Source organism: Brachionichthys hirsutus, chromosome 4, assembly GCF_040956055.1.
Source record: "Brachionichthys hirsutus isolate HB-005 chromosome 4, CSIRO-AGI_Bhir_v1, whole genome shotgun sequence".
NCBI classification, from domain to species: domain Eukaryota; kingdom Metazoa; phylum Chordata; class Actinopteri; order Lophiiformes; family Brachionichthyidae; genus Brachionichthys; species Brachionichthys hirsutus.
Genome location: NC_090900.1, coordinates 11,072,463 through 11,090,257, shown reverse-complemented (window position 1 = coordinate 11,090,257; position 17,795 = coordinate 11,072,463). Strand labels below are relative to the sequence as shown.

Sequence of the window (17,795 nt, the reverse complement as noted above, 5' to 3'; positions counted from 1 at the left end):
AAGAGACAATTGGTTACCGGATCAGTCCTTAAATATCCACTTGATTCCACTTTACAGCATGTTGGGGAGGGGGGGGGGGGCTAACCTATCATCATCTGGTTTGAGTTGAGTGGCACCTGGCAGAGAAGGGGTTAAGAGTCACATGGTAGCGGGTGGTATTATCAGACCAGGGCTGTGAAAAAAAAAAGAGAGAGAGAGAGAACGAAAGAAAGAAAAAAAGCGTGCATGTGGAGCAAAAACACGTCAAGAGAACAAAGAAATCAGAGTGTATTTAAAGAGAAGTCGCCCCGGGATCCGACAGTGTGATCCCGGCATCGCGCAACCCGCACACAGCTGCGCCGAACCATCCTCCAGGTGAAGCGGCGCAGCGCGGCGCGGCGCGGCTCGCGGTTCCCGCGAGGATGCGGACTTCGCTGGTCATGTGCTGGTGCGTCTTTGCGCTGCAGTGTCTCCCGAGCACGGTGAGTCAGAGGATGCTTTCTCTTTTACTTGTTGTCAAAGTTGGGGGGGAAAGCAGGGAGAAAACGTTGCTGTGCTGGATTAGAAATTTGGGAAAAAAAATCCAAAGTGATTTTTCAGTGTAAAATGAGTTTGTTTGGTTTAACTTTATTTCTTTTTTTTGGGGGGGGGGGGGGTATTTTACAGGAATGTGCCCTGTTGACTTTGTTCATTCTTTCTCCTGCTACAAGTGCCTCCCTCCCCTCTCCCCCTAAACACACACATAAGCACAGCCTGCACACACACACACACACACACACACACACACACTCACACTCACACGCGTAATACTTTGCAATTGTTTTCTTGTGCAAACGTTTGCGCTGCATTGGCTTTCAAATGTGCACCTTCCTGTATGAATGATTGCCCTGAGGGAATCAAGGCTCTTTCACACGTGCGCATCGATTTCCATGGAATCATCAAGAGCAATGTAATTTATGTTAAATAAAAACTATAGTGATGTATTATATGCCGTTGACCCGCCGGGGAGTTGGTCTCACCTTAAAATGACTATCATCACTAAATACATTTTGTCTGCTCAGCAGCAGCAGCAGAAGTCATGACTTTGCAGGTGAAGCCTCCTCCGCATGCTTGCAGGATGACAGCAGAGTGTTTTGGGTTTGCCTGGTCTGATCTTTGGGGAGGAGGAAGAAAGAATAAACGCAGCTTGCTGAGTTCCCCTGTCTGCAGGCCAGGAAGTAGTAAAGCAGGTGTTCAATGCATTTTGTCACCAAAGCCATAAAAGAGAGGGGTACCCATATGGACCCGTCATGATGGCGTTGTATTTTTACAAATGCTGTCAGAGTCCTTTGTTTTAGTTGGAACCTATTTTCAAGTTGTTAAATAATGTTCATTCATTTATTGGACTGATTTGGATTATTGCCATTTTAAACACCTGTCCACTTACTGTAATTAATTTTTCTGTACAATTTTACTGCTTCCTGCAGCTACTAATTTGTATTTGCTCAGTGTTGCATTATGCATGTCTTTTAAAAAGGAATTGTCTATTCATTGGTATACATAGGAGAAATGATTTAATGTATCACAACAAACAGCTCAGATAAGCAGTTACAGGAAGGAATGTATAGTGAATACAAGGAACAGCATTTCCAGAGAAGGGTTTCAGTGTTTTGGTTTTAGGCAGACAGTTCTGCGGGGCAAGTAATGTTTGGTATGGACTGTAACCGACTGACCGTAATCCTAACAGTGACTGCAGCTCCAAGGAAAGCTGATAGAAGATGGTATTTTTCAGGCATGACCTTTATTATATTGACAATGTTGGCACATTTGTCAGTGAGAACAGTCTTAAGCTATTTAGTGGGTTTTGTTTCCCCTAAAACCTGCTCAAATTATAATTTATTTCATCTTCATGATAGCTCTAAGTAAGTAAAGTTTATATCACCTTTCACAGACAGGAGAAATAGCAAAGTGCATGCTTCAAAAAAGAACAATAAAATAAGTTTCAATGAACTAGTAATAAAATAAAATAGAAATAGAAAAACACAGATAAAATTACAATCACAGAAGGTATAAGTAAAAATAACAAGATAGTCATAAAACAGTCCATAGTTAAAAAGCTTGGAAGAACAAGTGGGTATTAAGATGAATCTTAAACGCATCAAAAGAGTCCACACAACTTAAGGAGAGTGGACTGGGCGCAACAGCCTGGAAGGAGCTGTCTCCTCGCGTCCTAAATGAGTACGAGGGACCATAAGAAGGTTTTGGTCCAGTGACCTCAGCCTCCGTGAGTGGGTGGATGGACACAATAATGTAGGAGGGAGCCTGACCATGCAGTGATCTGAAGGTGAGCACCAGGAGTTTCAAACGGATGCAGAATTGGAGTAATACGAGCCCTTCTGTTGATGTCAGTCCACAACGTCGCAGTGGAATTCTGAACCTGCTGCAATAATCTAAACGTGAGGACACAAAGACTAGCTCAAACTGATGGGTGGATACTGTCCTCCTGTACCAACACTTATTCATTTGATGGGGTAAACACATTTATCTTTCATTTTGACACATCACTCTAACAAGTCCAGCAGGGCCTCAAGCTGAAGTTGTTCAAGTGTCTCTCCATTCAGGCTTTCAGTCATGTCTGGGTTCAGAGGCGTTAGGAATGGACGCTTCTGTGATGAATGATGTGTTCTTCAGTTCTAAAAATCTGGCTGGATCAATTGTGGAGGATCATCTAAAGCACATTTGGTGAGCAAAAAATGTTGGAGGATCATTCCTGCCGACTCAAACCATGTGAACATTTCTCCTCAATAGGCTGACGTTTCATTTTCTTTTAAAGTTGCAGTGTCATTGCCTACACTGAACTACCAGCACTATTAGCCCACAATACACAAGGTTGGCATGGGATCGGTTATTTATTTCCATGCAAGATAATGCAGATTCTGTGGATTCTGCAATTTTATATTTTTATAAATCAGTGGGTACTTTTACTAATGCAGGAAATAAAAAAAACGGTGTCTCCAGAAGAAAAATAATACTTTTCTAATCCCAACCATGTTACACCTGTGTTGACAATTTATGTTGTGTCTGCTGGTCATTTCACTGGAAAGACTCATCTTTAGTTTTTTTGAAGTTTTGTTTTTCTGTTGTTTTTTTATTTTATAGTTCTGTCGTTGTTGACAAAAGAGGTGATCACACATGCCTGGACAGGCCTCAGTTCTGTGGCATTCAGGGAAGTGAAATACACAAAGTGCCTGTTTCCTCTCCAGAGTGAAGAGGAGGAGGAGGAGCCGACGGCTAACTGTGGCTATTGCTTTTGTCAAAAAAAAAAAAAAAAAAACCTTGGTCCTTCGGTTTTCATTTCTATTTTGTCTCATCATGTCGATGCCGTTGGGAGACATGATTGGTCGGGGGAACCGTGAGAGCGAAGGTGACATCAGAGCAGAGCGGGGCTCCCATCGAATGGATCTAGGTCACAGCTGCACCGGACTGGCCAATGAGACTCAACACTGGGGGGGGGGGGGGGGTGCAGTTAAAAGGCCCAAGCATACTCCTATCCTATCACTGTCATTTTCAATCCTTCACGAGGAGAGAAATATGGGAACGGTTGCATCAGTCCTCTGTATGATTTTAAAATATTTCTGCTCAGATGATTCTGCTGACTGAGTGATTTTTGTCAAGACTTGGTGAGTCTGGTGTTCACCAAGTTCCAAATCTCAGGAGGTACTTCATAGACCAGTTATATATAAGTAGATTATATAACTACAATCTGTTGCTGTGTGGCTAGAAGTGCTATTGTAATTTATTATGCATTCAAGGGCATTCCTGTAAGAGGCAGGTGATCTGCTCGTACCACAGTTCTTCCTCCATATGAAATCTGCAACAACAAAAATGCAGATAATATTCACAGATAAATTAACATTGTGCATTATAGTATAGGTTGCAGTTGTGAATGCTGGTTAAAGGTCAGTGGCCTACATCAAAGAAATATGCTGACACAGAGGTGGCAGAAAAGTCCTGTCCTGTTCTCCTCCAGATAAGCGACTGATTCAACAGCTTGCCCAGTCTTGCTGCTTTTGTTTGAGTGCAGACCTGGATGTGAAGGAATCTCTGTCTGCAGGGCAGGAGTTTTACCTGCAGCCACATCGGCTGCATGTCATTACCAATCTGTCTACCTTTACTTCACAGACTTCCATTGTTGCCTTTATAAAGCAGACTGACCTAACCTATAATGTCTGCATGGCAGCGATTGGTCGACAGTAATGTGATGAGCGATTGTGGTATGATCTATAATTTTTACTGGAATTATTAGGGGAACAAAACACTGTCTGGTAACAAATATATCTTGACTAATTAAAATTTTACTCTATGACAATGCAAAATTAATAGTGGAAGTACCACAAAGGGAAACATGACTGAATGAATCAGAAATATGACCCAAAACTGTTGCTGACATACCAGTGAAAGTTAAAGGACACTGGTTTGAGTCAACTTCTAAACCAGTAACCTCCATCTTCCTCTAAAAAAAAAAAGAATAATAATAAAATAAAGGCAATCAGATTTACTTTATAACAATTAATCTCTTGGGAATAATCCCAATCAATAATCCCAATAATGAGCTCATCAGGAAGTCGTCCTGCAGCCAGACCTGCTATAGACTGAGGTGTCAGCAGAAGAGTTCTCTGTGCCAGCAGCGGTAACAAAGTTAAGCAGATAACCAGCTGGTTTGCATCGCCTTCCACTGCAGTGTGTTTTCACATTTTTAAAAGGCGTAAGGGATAGGAGAGTGAGAGGGATGATAACTCGGCATTTGATGGTGATAAATTGTACGTCTCCTCCTCCTCTCTTCCTCAGTAAACATTCTGTTGTTCCCGTTTCTTCAATGAGAGCGCAGCCTTCAAACTGAAGTCTTATCTGTCTGCGCATGACTAAACCTAAAAATTATGACTAATTTTTAGGTTTAGACAGTTTTTGGAAAATTAGACATCATGATGATGAAAGAGACACGTCTGTTGTACCAGCAACAGATTTCCTACCTGATGATGCTAATATTAGTGTAAAATGTCACTGCTTTTTTATGTACTGACATGTCATGAATTATTTGTTTTACCAGAGTGCCACTAGCATCTGATCTAAAATACTTTAAGTACGTATATTGATTGAAAATAAGGGGAAAAAAAGGATGTAACTCTAAATCTAATTTGAATCGCTTATCTCCAATACAAAATTGCACAGTACAATACATATACAGATTTAAATCCGCTGCCTTTTAAAAAATAAGTCAGAATATATGTACTGTATATTCAAGTTTTGTCAACAAAGAAGTCAACTTATTTTAAGTTCTCAAATGATTTCAAATATATTGCAGAAAACCGTAACAAGTAATATGTTGATAGATCTATTTTAGTGTGAGGAGTCCGTTTATAACTTTAATGTGAAAGAAAGTGGAGCCGTGACACAAGGAAGGAAAGCGTGAGGGATAGAATGTAAAAAATAAATTAAAAAAGATCCTCTGGCATCCAGTGGAGCAAAAGAGGAGTGCCTCACAAAATATCCTAAAAATCACGTGTGAAATTCCAACTGTAGAGCTCCCAGCTGTGGCTTTTGAGTACAATATTTGAGTAGTAGCTAATTTCCATCCCGTCTCCCCCCCCCCCCCCCCCATGGCGTGGGTGGAAGAGGGCTTGGTGTCGTACTCAGTCAAGGGTTTCCCACTGAAAGCAGCCAGTAAAAACAGTCCTGCGCCCCTGCGGGTTCCAGGTCACACAGTGACCTGTTGGGGGTGATGGAGGTGGGTTTGTTGTCAGACTGGAGGCACTCTTCAGACACATCCTGTGCAGACATGTTTCTCTATACCGTCGGAATACCGCTGTCAGATCCCCTTGCAGCGTAGCGCTTGTCATCATTATTACCAGAGGCTAGATATGTCCATACTTGTAATGGACGGCTTACGCCCACTCCGCCACCGCCATCACAAACTCCTCCACCTGTCCATCAGCAGCTTCTTGCAGAGTCAGCAGAAAGTGACACAATAATTGTCCCGAGGGTATTTTTTTTCCCCCTTTCTCTAACGGCGTCATAAAGTCTTCTGACAGGACGTCCTTTGTCTGCCCTGAAATTGCACATAAACATGCGAGCATGGCCACAAAACGCTGCCTCAGCAGCCGAGTCACTGACATCAGATCCCTCACGGAGCATCAGGACTTGAACAAATGCTTCCAACATGGGCAGATGGGTTTTTATTTCCTCTCTAAATCTTACAAACATTATCTTTATTGATTATACACATCTGAAAGGGATAAAATAACCGAGGAGAGTAAAGGAACTCTAACACACTACAATCTATAATCGATTAAAGAAAAAGATCGACTGATTAATGCATTTTGATTCAGAAATAAAGTCTGGTAAGTCTGTTTAAAAAAAAGAGAGCACATAGAAGATATCCTGGATGGAGCTGATACTGTTCGGGTTTGACCTTGAACCCCAATGGAAAACCTCTTTAGGGATTTACTCGACTGTGGGGTCAGAAAGGTCAAACAATCCATTTGACACACAGGGGGGGGTAAGTCTTTTAACTACATGCTTGAGTTGTTTTCAGCTCCCTCTTTGAAATTACGGAGGCAACTCCCCGAGCGCCCAGCACTTAGAATTAGCCAAAGCTTTATGACCCTGAAAGCTGACACTCCCTTCACTGCACCTCTCTGATTGGGATCAGGCAGCGACCACCTCCAGTCTAAACTGCTGTGTCTGGAGACCAAGGTCGGCTTGTGACGGCTGGTTTATGGTTCAAATCTCAGTCCTCAACAAAGTCCACGAGGAGTCCAGAGAATAGTTCTGAGCTGGACTCTGTCAGTATTAGTATTGCAGTATTAGTCCTGCATTCAGATACCTACAATGGCCTGTTTACATCAGACTTCTTCCCAAGGCTCGTACTGAACAGGTTACATGACAGTCGTTTCACAAGTTTTGGGACAACAATCAGTAATATTGTTTATGCAGAGTCCTGGTCAAAGGTTAAAACAACACACCATGCATATCAAATCTGTAATTGTGTTAAATAAACTCACATCCCTTTAAATTGCACATACATGAGCTCTCTGTGCTCAGTAGCTCAGAGTGAATAGAAGTGAAAAAGGCAAACAAATACAATTCTGAATTATTTTCAGCCAGTGTCCGGTAGCCTTCGCTGCTATGCTTTGGTTCCGTCTCGGTTTGATAAGGCTTTTGTTGTTTATCGGAGGTTTCTGTCGTTGGTCTGGAGATCAGGAGGGCACATACCAGAGCGGAGAGACAAACCTCAGATCCGACTCATCTCAGAAAACATTAAAAAAAAAAAGGAGCACAAATAAGCCGAGCAACAAGCTGTTTTTAGTTTGGGAGGCACATCTCATGAAAAAAAACCACTACCAAGTCATTTCAAGAAACATGCAGCTAAATCCTCCCCAGTAATGTGTGTACGTAGGTGTGTGCTCTTTGGTGATCCCGACCCTTCAGTCAAAGTGTTTCTGCTGTCTGGAGCACATTCCACGAATCCTGCTGAGTTTTGTTCCCCTTAGCGCACAACAAGAACATGGATTGAGTCCTGCGGTGCTGAGTAAGGCAGACTCCTTTATAAGCATGAGCTTCACTCAGATAAGCTTTTGGCCTTATATATTTCATTTCCTTTGTTTATGTTTTATGGGACTCGAGGGAATTAGGGTTGCACCTTTGATGTAGAATGTATGAAATTAGCTAAAGACATAAAAATTCATACAAAAGCCCCCAAAGTATTCAATCTATTGTACATTAGTTTGCTATGTAAAGATGAGGTCGATTGAACTTGTAAAGGGCTTTCTTATTACATTGCTATGACTTGTTATCCTGAATCTGCAGGATTCCAGATAACCACTGCTAAATGATTGTATAAACACCATTATTTATTTTAAATATTTGTCAAATAGTTTGGCCTAAAATGAAAGTTTTCTGGACATGTATGTTTAATTGATGGTTAACACCTGGCAACACTACAAGTAACAAAGTACAACCAAACTGATGGGAGGCAGGAGAGATCCTGGATTCTGGATCACTTTGAAATTTTCGGTAACATTGCAGTCAATGGAGCTTCAAAATTTGTTCCTGAATATCTCGGTTGATTATTGAGCGATGTTTATGGAATATGACACAGTCGTGTACAGTGGGGGCCTCTATCTTATCACTGAATATCATCTGGATTGAATCCAGAATGAGGTCAGGAAAATGTTTTAGGAATGGGCTGCTTGAATGAGTGTTTGTCTATTTAATAATATAGGATAAAAACTGTGCTAACTGCTCAGTTGAATGAAAAGATCAGTTAGAAGTTAAATTCATTGGTGATCAAATTTAAGTAGATCAGTATAAAAGAGCCGATTTTAAGTTTTTGTTCTGCATTCAGCACAAAATTGTATTTTTAACTACTGTCTCACAGTTGCTTATATCATATTTCTCTTTTAATAAACAAATAAACAAACTTCTTTCTTTTCATTTTAATGCCATCCTTAAAAACAAGAGCTAACCTGCACTCATTTGTTCCAGGCGTCTGAAAGGTTCCATAACCGGCCTCGCTGTGGTGTACCGGACTACCCGAATCAAAGGGAGGTGCATTACCGGGGGCGACACCGCCAGAGACGCTTCGTCCTGTATGGAGGACGCTTGGAGAGGACCGACCTCACCTACAGGTCTGTAACGCTTGCATCATCACACACCGATCGGGTCTGATCGGTTCCTGATGTGTAGAAATATCAAGACATTAAGAACGTGTTCTTGTTTAGCCAACATCACTGCACATAATTCAATCTGTATACCGGTAAGTGGAACTTCATAGAATAACTGTAATTTCTACAAAATATCACATTGCTTGAATTCATTCCAGGCAAAACGAAGACCCTTTTAAACTCAGGATCTGCAAGAGTTTAGAGACACTGAATGAAATCTTGTCTTGAAATTGAATTTGTAAAAACGAGTGCTGGCTTTCTTTCATCCAGGGCCCTGGCACCATTGAGTGTCTGGCAGTCCTCTGCTGGCTGCAGCCTCTCTGTCTGTGTCTCCTGGGGTCTCTTTCATTGTAGTCATTCTTTTAAGGCAAGGCAATATATTAAAACAGAGGAAAAGAGGAGGAGGGGGCAGAGGTCTTTCAATAACAGCACTGGGCACAGAGTAATAAAATTCTGCTGAATCGGAGCAATAAAGTTCACAGAAACACCTAAAGTGATGTTGGTAGCCAGAACCATGGCAGCAACCTGCAGAGTCAAAGCCCACTTCAGGGGCTTCACGGGGCCACCTTCCTTCCATATTGACTAAAATATCAGTGGTGAAAGAGCAGAGCCGCACTAATGAGTCTCGGTGTTTACTTTTGATTCAGAATCAGCCAGCTGGTGGACAAGTTCTGGCATGAGGAGCGTCAATGCTGGGCTGCTTTAACTGGTTTGAATGGTCGCTAATGACAATGAAAGGAAGCCCCGAGGTGGCGGCACAAGAATGTCATAGATGAGAGGCTGACCGAGAGAAGCGCGTTGTCACATTTATTTATTTTATTTATTATACTCCGTGATCAATCAACTATCTTTGATGGATTTGATTGATTGACTGGAATTGGATTTGTACCTGCGGATCTGTCGTCTTTACTTACAGTGTAAAAATCAAAGTCCACTAATTAACTGACATTTATGTTGATAAGTCATTTTTGTTATTGTTAGTATTTTCCTTGATGGGGTTTAAGGATTAATTCTCTTTTTTTACTGCAGGAGTAACTGATTTGAGATAAACGATACGCCGTTTGCCTGATACTCTATCGTACATGAAATGTTCTGCTTCCTGCTGGTGCGATAAGGAGGGTTCTCTTCTTTTACCTCTTGTCATACTGGGGAGATTTATCGAAAGGAAAAGGACGAGACCATGATGCAGTGGTTCGTTAGCAGGCCTGAGGGCGTGAGTAACAGCATGCCTCCCCACTGATGAGACGACTGCAGATATCAGATTAGAGGGAGGCGTGCGATGCAGGTGGTCCCTCCCTGCTACTACACATCCTGCATGTGTATGTTTTTGACACCTGCATTTGGCCCCTGCAGGATTGTGCGATTTCCCTGGCAGATGGGTGAGGAAAAGGTCCGGCGGGTCTTTCGGGAAGCGCTGAAAATCTGGAGTGATGTCACCCCGCTCACCTTCACCGAGATCCACAGTGGCGAGGCGGACATTCGCATCGACTTCACAAGGTGGGAGCAAAGAAGGGCGGAAATAACTCATTATCCTCATTCAGATTCCTCTGGATGTGCTCAGGAATGAATGTGTTTTATGGCAAAGAACAGTATGAATACACGTTGGATTCATTTTGTACCATGATTGGATTTTGGTCAACATTTATAACTAATCATCAGGTCAAAATTTGGATTAGTATATGACAAGCCCAATTCCCAACAGGGTAGGCTGCTGTGTTTACTACCCATTAGCAAATTGGAGCATGAAGATGAAACATGAAGATATTCACTAATTTGTGAAGCGTTCAAGCTGAAATTATTTGATTAGAAGCTATTAATGCTGTTAATAGTAGATAGCTGAGAATTGATTTTCTGTAATGTTTACAGAAACACTTAAACAGTTGCATGAGTCTTAAAGATAATGTTGATGATTTGACAGTTTCACTCCGAGGCGGTTGGATTTTAGGTCTTTTCGTGATGTCAGAACAGGACAAGATCAGATCTTGACAACAAAAAACAACATTTGTTGCGTAGAGTTTCAGTAAGAAAAGGGAACAAGAGATAGCATAGCACGAGAAGGCGAGCGGGTTCAAACTAGATTCAAATCTTTGATGGGGGAAACGTGTCATCTCTGAAATGACTCTTTCATGAGGCCTGCTTTGTTGCTCCCGCAGTGAATTCTTGTTTTCCTCACTTGAATCAGAGATTTTTCTCCAGATGCATCATTTCTCGTGCCGCGGCTGTCTTTGTTTGCCCTGCTGCACAAATGCAACTCAGAACACTGTTCAAAAAAACAGCCATCCATCCATGCAGTTATTTATATTGTGAAGTCTAACGATTTACACTGACTGATCCCACACCTGTCAAAGTGAAACTAATGGAATGTATTTTATTAGATTACTTGAATGTTTTACAAAGGGAAGGCACAGCCAAAATATAAAACACAGTTTTAGATTTCTTTTGCAGCCATTTATAGTTTATTTATTATCTGATTTATTGTTGTCACGACTTGTGTTTCTTATGATCTCGATAACGTTCTACTGCATCTGATTGATTTTGGGGATTTTTATTGAATGAATGACATTTAGTCAGATAAATCGAATGTACCGTAATTCAATAATAATAACATTCTCTGATTCCTGCTTTTAAAATGTGGTTTATTTGGGGTTATTGTTTGGCCTCTGTGATAGATAATAACAAAGTTGAGTTTTGTATTGTTGCTTGGACAAAAAGCCCGTCAGTTATGTTTCTGGTTTGGGTTTATAACGTTCATCATGTGACTTTAATGTTCACCTTTGATTTGTGGCCCTGCAGGTACTGGCATGGAGACAACCTTCCCTTTGACGGCCCAGGTGGGATTCTCGCTCACGCTTTCTTCCCCAAAACCCACCGACAGGGCGACATTCACTTTGACTACGATGAGTCGTGGACCCTCGGAAACCACATGGGTGAGTTTTGAGTTGAGAGGGCAACGACGTAGAGAGCCGAGTTTCGGGAGCCATGTTGTTCCGTTTATTACATTTTACTTTGAAATAGCTCTTTTGACTTTGTCTGTACTGCAATTGGTAGAAATAAAATACTCCATAACAAATAGAAAATTGCATAAGAGCACAGGTGACCAGCGATACATGCAGTATCACGACGCTCTCACTGTTAAATTCCTGCAGGATGTCATGGACTCTGTTCTCACACCCTGTCAGTGTAAAAGCCATGCTGCACTCACTAGATAACACTGGTGCAGCTCAGCCTGTCATCATGGCACTGCACCTAAAAACCAAATGGTACATGATTGTTTGAGCATCATTGTGGGATTTATTGGCAATAAAAACCTGCCACTATGACACGGAATCATATTAATATTATTCGATTGACAGTTATTCCACAACAAAAAATAGATTTAGCTCTGAAATGTGATTATTGTTGTGGTTACATTTTTTAGTTGTTGCACACAGATGGGGAAAAAAAACAACCCCAATCAAAATAGCTCTGTTTGCCTGTTAATTTATACATGTCAGTCTCGAGAACAATACCAGAGTAAAATGACACTGAGGGTTTAAATGATTCATCCATTGTCCTTACAAAGAAATAATATTGGTAATAGATGAGTAAACAGAATGAAGTCCAATATTACTCCTGCTGATACCTGAAGACTCAGAGACTTTTGCAGATGAACTGTTAAATCCAAGATGTCTGTCAGGAGCTTTGATTCTGGTAGATGTCTTACACAATAGTTTGTACTAGTACCATCAGTACTTTTCAGAGTACTGGGCTACTCCACTAGCATTTCTTAGATGTGAAAACAATCTCATGAGTTCACCAGAGTTCACTGGCAGCTCCAGCATGAGGTCAAATATATCCTGCATGTCTGTGACGCCAGTCTTCATCAGGTCAAGACACGAGACAGACATGAGTCAGCAGGGAGGGGACGCGGCGACGTACTTCTTTACGACTCCTTGTTGACTCTGTATTTACACCAGTCGCAAAACATCTCCAAGTGTAAGCCGGTCAAAACAAACGTGTTAAACGCAGACGCCAGTGGAACGACGGGGGGTTGTTGTTTTTACCATCTGCTGAGTCTCGTCTTCTGCCCAACAGGCACGGACCTCCTTCAGGTTGCTGCCCATGAGTTCGGGCACGTCCTGGGCCTGCAGCACTCCCGCGAGCCGGGAGCCATCATGTCCGCCTACTACTCCTTCACTTACCCGCTGAGGTTGAGCGAGGATGACAAGCAAGGCATCCAGTACCTGTACGGCGCTCATCCCAAAGCCCAGCCCTCACCGCCGCCCCCGCCTCCACACCCGTCAAACCCAGAGACCAATGAGATTGTAGCCAGTGTGAGTGGAGCGGATGAAGATGCAGCACATTTATTCTCACATCGAGGAATATATAAAACAAATGCTATTATCAGGAAATGCGTGGTTAACATTAAAAGGTTTAGAAATAGAAATCGCCTTAGTGATAATAAAAAAAACCCGCTTAAGCGTGACTCTGAACTCGTCGTCCTTTGGGGCGCCACGGTTGTGCAGACAAGCTATCCGTTGGTCCTCTGCTTAAGTCCAAGCTGAAATTGCTCAACGACTCCTGGATGGACTGCCAAGATATTTGGAACAGGATGAAACTGATTCACTTCTATAAACCACAAGCTTGTGTTTCATCAAGCACCAGCATGAGGCAGCCTGATCAGCTCGATGCCTCTGCACTGGCAGTAACTTATGAATTGTCTGAGGGACTGACTTCAGTGTTGGCACGGACTGAACTAAAAGATGAAGTGATTAGTGCACAAATAAAGACAGCGTGTTTCTCGCTGCGATATTTTGCCAGCTACTTTTAAACATCTTTCTTTAAATTCCTTTAAAGTCTTCCCCTGTTTTTCACGAGTGTTGCCAGACACGATTGCAAACTGCAGCGTTTGGCTGGTGATCATCAGCCGTTTCCTCACAGAGGCGGCGGTTTCTGTGGTCGTACCCACAGGAAAATATCAAGAGTGAGCCTCTTATAAAGCTACGCCACATCATGCAAGAGTGTATTTTTAAACCATTGATGAAAAACGAGGGTCAAAGACTAAACTTGTCTTTTATCCAATAAGCGTTTTGTTATGTGGGAGCGTTTGAAAAAGGGTCTAAACTTGTAACTAAGATGTTTCACTTAACACTAGTATGTAGAATAATAGACCTGTGTGTGTGTTTGCTTTTTCTGTTAAAGCCCGATGCTTGCCAGACAGACTTTGATGCCGTGTCTATGATTCGAGGAGAGCTGTTCTTCTTTAAGTCGGGCTACGTTTGGCGGCTCAGGGACGGGCATCTGGAGAGTGGTTACCCGGCTCTGGCATCCCGTCACTGGAAGGGGATTCCCGACAATGTCGACGCCGCCTTTGAAGACAAGTCTGGGAACATTTGGTTCTTTCAAGGTGGGCAGAAACATTTGAGCTGCTGTTACGTGGCTGTGGTGTGCAGTGAGCACAGGATCAAGACATAGCATGCACTTTTAAAGCAAGTTTAAACAGGTGTAAAGTTAGTACTTAACGCGATCGAGTCTTTTCGTTAACACTAGAAGCGGTTAACGTCTGTTTCAAGTGAAGCGTTTCTTCAAAGCCCCCTACAAGAATTATGCCATTATGTATAATGTTCTGCAAATGAACATAAATCAAATCAGATCAAATATCAACACACTCGTGCACAATATGAACATAATTGGTTTCAGGATAAATGAAGTTTGTTGTACAGTGTTTTACAGTCTTAATTACAATTTACTCCTCTAAATAAATTTAGCACGAGCATTTTCATCTCACACATTTATATCATATTACTCTTAAGCAGAGATTGTCCCGACTGTCGCTTCAATTGATCGGCATTGAAGTTGTATATTAGTTGCTGCGTAAAATACAGGAGCAGAAAAGCAAACACGGCGCTGACTTCCATTGTTCCCCACGTCTCAGGCGAGAACTACCGGGTGTTCGATGCTGAGCGGCAAATCAAAGGCCCGGAGTCCATCCGGAGCTTGGGTCTGTCAGTGCCCGGGATCCAGGCCGCCCTGCGCTGGGGCCACGACTCCAACTACAACACGTACTTCTTCAAGTCAGGCAGCTATTGGAGGTTCAGCCCCCGCGAGAACCGAGTCGAGTCCATCTACGCACGCAGCATGCAGGACTGGAGAGGCATCCCTGAGGATGTGGATGCTACGTTCAGGGACATCTATGGTACGGGCCAAAGAAAGGCAACTTAACAAGTTTACAGACAGATAGATTGTTTGTGTGTGTGTGTGTGTGTGTGGGGTGTCAGATTGACTTGTCGCTGTGTTTTCTGTCCCTCAGGTTATGCTCACTTTATCCGAGGACGTCAGTATTGGAAATTCGACCCAGTTGGCATGAACTCTTTGGAGGGCTACCCTCGCTACATCGGCATGGATTTTTTTGGCTGTAGAAACGTGTGAGTTAAAGCTGTGGTGGATCAGATTAGCGGATTATTTCTGTTTTACGATGAAGATGAGTTTTTTTGCAATGGAGACTCGTGTGTGTGTTCGAGGAGATGAAGCAGGCTCCTTTAGATCTGATTATGCTTTACTCCGTTTATTGAGACCATTAGACATTTTCTCAGGAAAACCAAGGTATGTTTCCTCAGAGATGGCACCTCGTGCAGCTACACATGTTTATTTTGCACATTTGTCATCCTATGACTGATTGCTGGGTCCTGCATAATGTATGTGTGGTGCTGGTGCAAACGGCATCATTCTCATTTTGCTCCCGCCTTCTTAAAACCTGAGGTTTTGGATTGATTTTGTTTCACTGACCGAATCAATGTGGAATTTTAGGCTCCCTGTCAATGGCTGTCTTCAATTTCTCCTTTGTTTTTTCCTTATGTATGAACAAGTGTGTGAAGAGTGACATCAGACTGAAAGCTGCAGAAGGTACCGGTACATCGGTTCATGATAGATGGCAGTGAGAGTTAACTTGCAACTTTAACCCCAGAAACCAAAAGATGCATTTGCTTAAGTGTGCTTCATTCTGCTCTTGTAAGGAGGCCATCATACATCATCCGTCGGTAAACGATTTTTTTTCTTCCTGAAACATACAATCATTTGGGGTTCTGAAATGAACCTCTGAGGCAGCATTCATTCCCATTCTGTACAGTGTACCTAATTTTGCAGAAGTTGTTAAAGGAAGATCCAGTTCAGTAAATTTGGTCCTGTCAATATAAACCAATTCTCCAGTCAGACTCCATTTAACCATTGCAGAAAATGTGGTAATATTCGTGTAAGTATTTGTTTGAGTTGAGATGTTTATCCCTCCACTGAGACGCGTACGTAATGTCCTTCATGACTTACTTAACTATGTTCACCTGAGAGTTAAGCTCAGGGCAATAAAATCATGATTCTCCTTTTGAACAGGAGCTCATTCATGTAGTTTCCTCTTAGCCTGAAGATGGATTGAATAATGCTCTGACTGTGTAATCGGCTGGTGCTAAATTATTAGTCATTTCTGTGTGTAACGTGTTAGCTCTTAAACTTTCCCAAATATTGTTTTGACAAATTGTTAATCCTGTATCTTTGGGAGGTTTCTATAACATCACAGGGTGTAATATTCAGACGTGAAGCCTGCATCAATCCGCAGTCCACAGCGGCAGTAAGAAGCCCTAGAGCGCCCTCTCGAGTGCGACGATGCCAACTGCACCTCAGAGACGTCCCTAGTGAGTTGTAATGAAGGCATTTCTCATCTACCTTATAAACTGGTGCTTTGATCAGCTCGTGATACCTTCAGGGACAGCAGCTGCTGCATGGATCAGCCATTATCAACATGATTTGGTTTGTTATTTGTTTGGAAACTGTTAATTACGTTTCTCACTATGTTCAAATCCACTACAGTTCAGAAGTCAGTATTTTTTTCTGTCAGTCCATTACATTTATTCACCAGCTCTGGTTGCTAGGGAGTTTGGTCATGCTGTGAACCAGTGGATAAAGTAAAATACATATTTCTTCCACCACTGCTGGATAGTGAATGAACTTTAAAAACATCCGACTCGGATCTTTCTGTGGGAAGAACATCCAGGCTGAGAAAGCCTGATCATGTCCGACATGGCTGAGCTTTTGTACCTGGTTGCAGCACTTAAAATGTGAAGGTTCAGCACAAGTTGTCATCATCGTGTTGGTTTTTCAGTGCGGGACACTGACAAGTCATTGCAGTCTTCGTCTTCGCTTAATTGTTTCTTTAATAATCAATTCCTGTCTTTGTTTTTATCGTTTTAAAAGTCATTTCAAGTATTACTCTGTGATTTCTGCTTTGAAAAAAATATTTATACACAAATAATTTAGCAAAGGTTTGTTGTACATACAATTTGTAGCTTTTTTTTACTGTAGCCTTTAAACTGTACATTCAAATGTATGAAGTGCATAATTTTTACTTTCTAATAAAACTATACCCTGATGGCCAAACACTGTCGTAGTGGAAACTAAAAGTATTTTAGAGTAATAAATGATGTGTGTGGATTAATATCACTGCTGTGATGATGTTTTATCTTTTACTCTTACTAACATAAGTTATGCTCCTTTTTGTTCCTTTATTTGGAGAGTTTAATCCACAAAAATGAATCCTATTCTTTATTTTCCCTAATCATTTTTTACCAGTATTGTTATCCTGCAAGAATCACATATCTCTAAAAAGCCAACTGTTCATCAGCAAAATAAAATAAAAAAAACACCTCCAATTTTCAGTTCATGTATTTTAAATATCAGGATGTTTGGACTGAGTGTCAGTAGGATTGATAATAAAATATATTTTTCCACCAAAATGGGACATTTAACACGACATATCCAGTAATATTCCTATTTGAGAGATGTTGGTTTTCACTGAACATGAAGGGTATGGGCACCAAAAACGTAGCTAGATACAAACACATGTTGTACACAACTGGTCTGGTCGGAAAGTGTTTATTATGTGCAAAGGATGAACAGAAAGCTGGGAATTGAAACAAAAGGAGGGTGTGAAGAGAGAAGTAAAACAACACACACACACCACATGCGCACATTTCAAACACGGATAGAAAAAAGACGTCTGACCACTGCTTCCATGAATCCACTAATTCTCTGAGGGAAGAGGGAGCATGTTGCTTTTTGCTTCTGTCCGTCAGAGGAGATGAAGTGTGA

At 41.8% G+C, this 17,795-nt stretch overlaps 1 protein-coding gene across 1 annotated transcript; it reads left to right on the top strand.

Annotated features, from left to right (window-relative positions):
• Nucleotides 1–401: 401 nt before the first annotated feature.
• Nucleotides 402–16,070, top strand: mmp11a (matrix metallopeptidase 11a). The gene is given in 11 exon segments (XM_068760879.1): nucleotides 402–461; nucleotides 8,503–8,645; nucleotides 10,035–10,178; nucleotides 11,475–11,608; nucleotides 12,756–12,994; nucleotides 13,863–14,067; nucleotides 14,596–14,856; nucleotides 14,971–15,085; nucleotides 15,163–15,211; nucleotides 15,213–15,263; nucleotides 16,044–16,070. Coding segments are annotated over 11 exon segments (1,428 nt in total).
• Nucleotides 16,071–17,795: the final 1,725 nt, after the last annotated feature.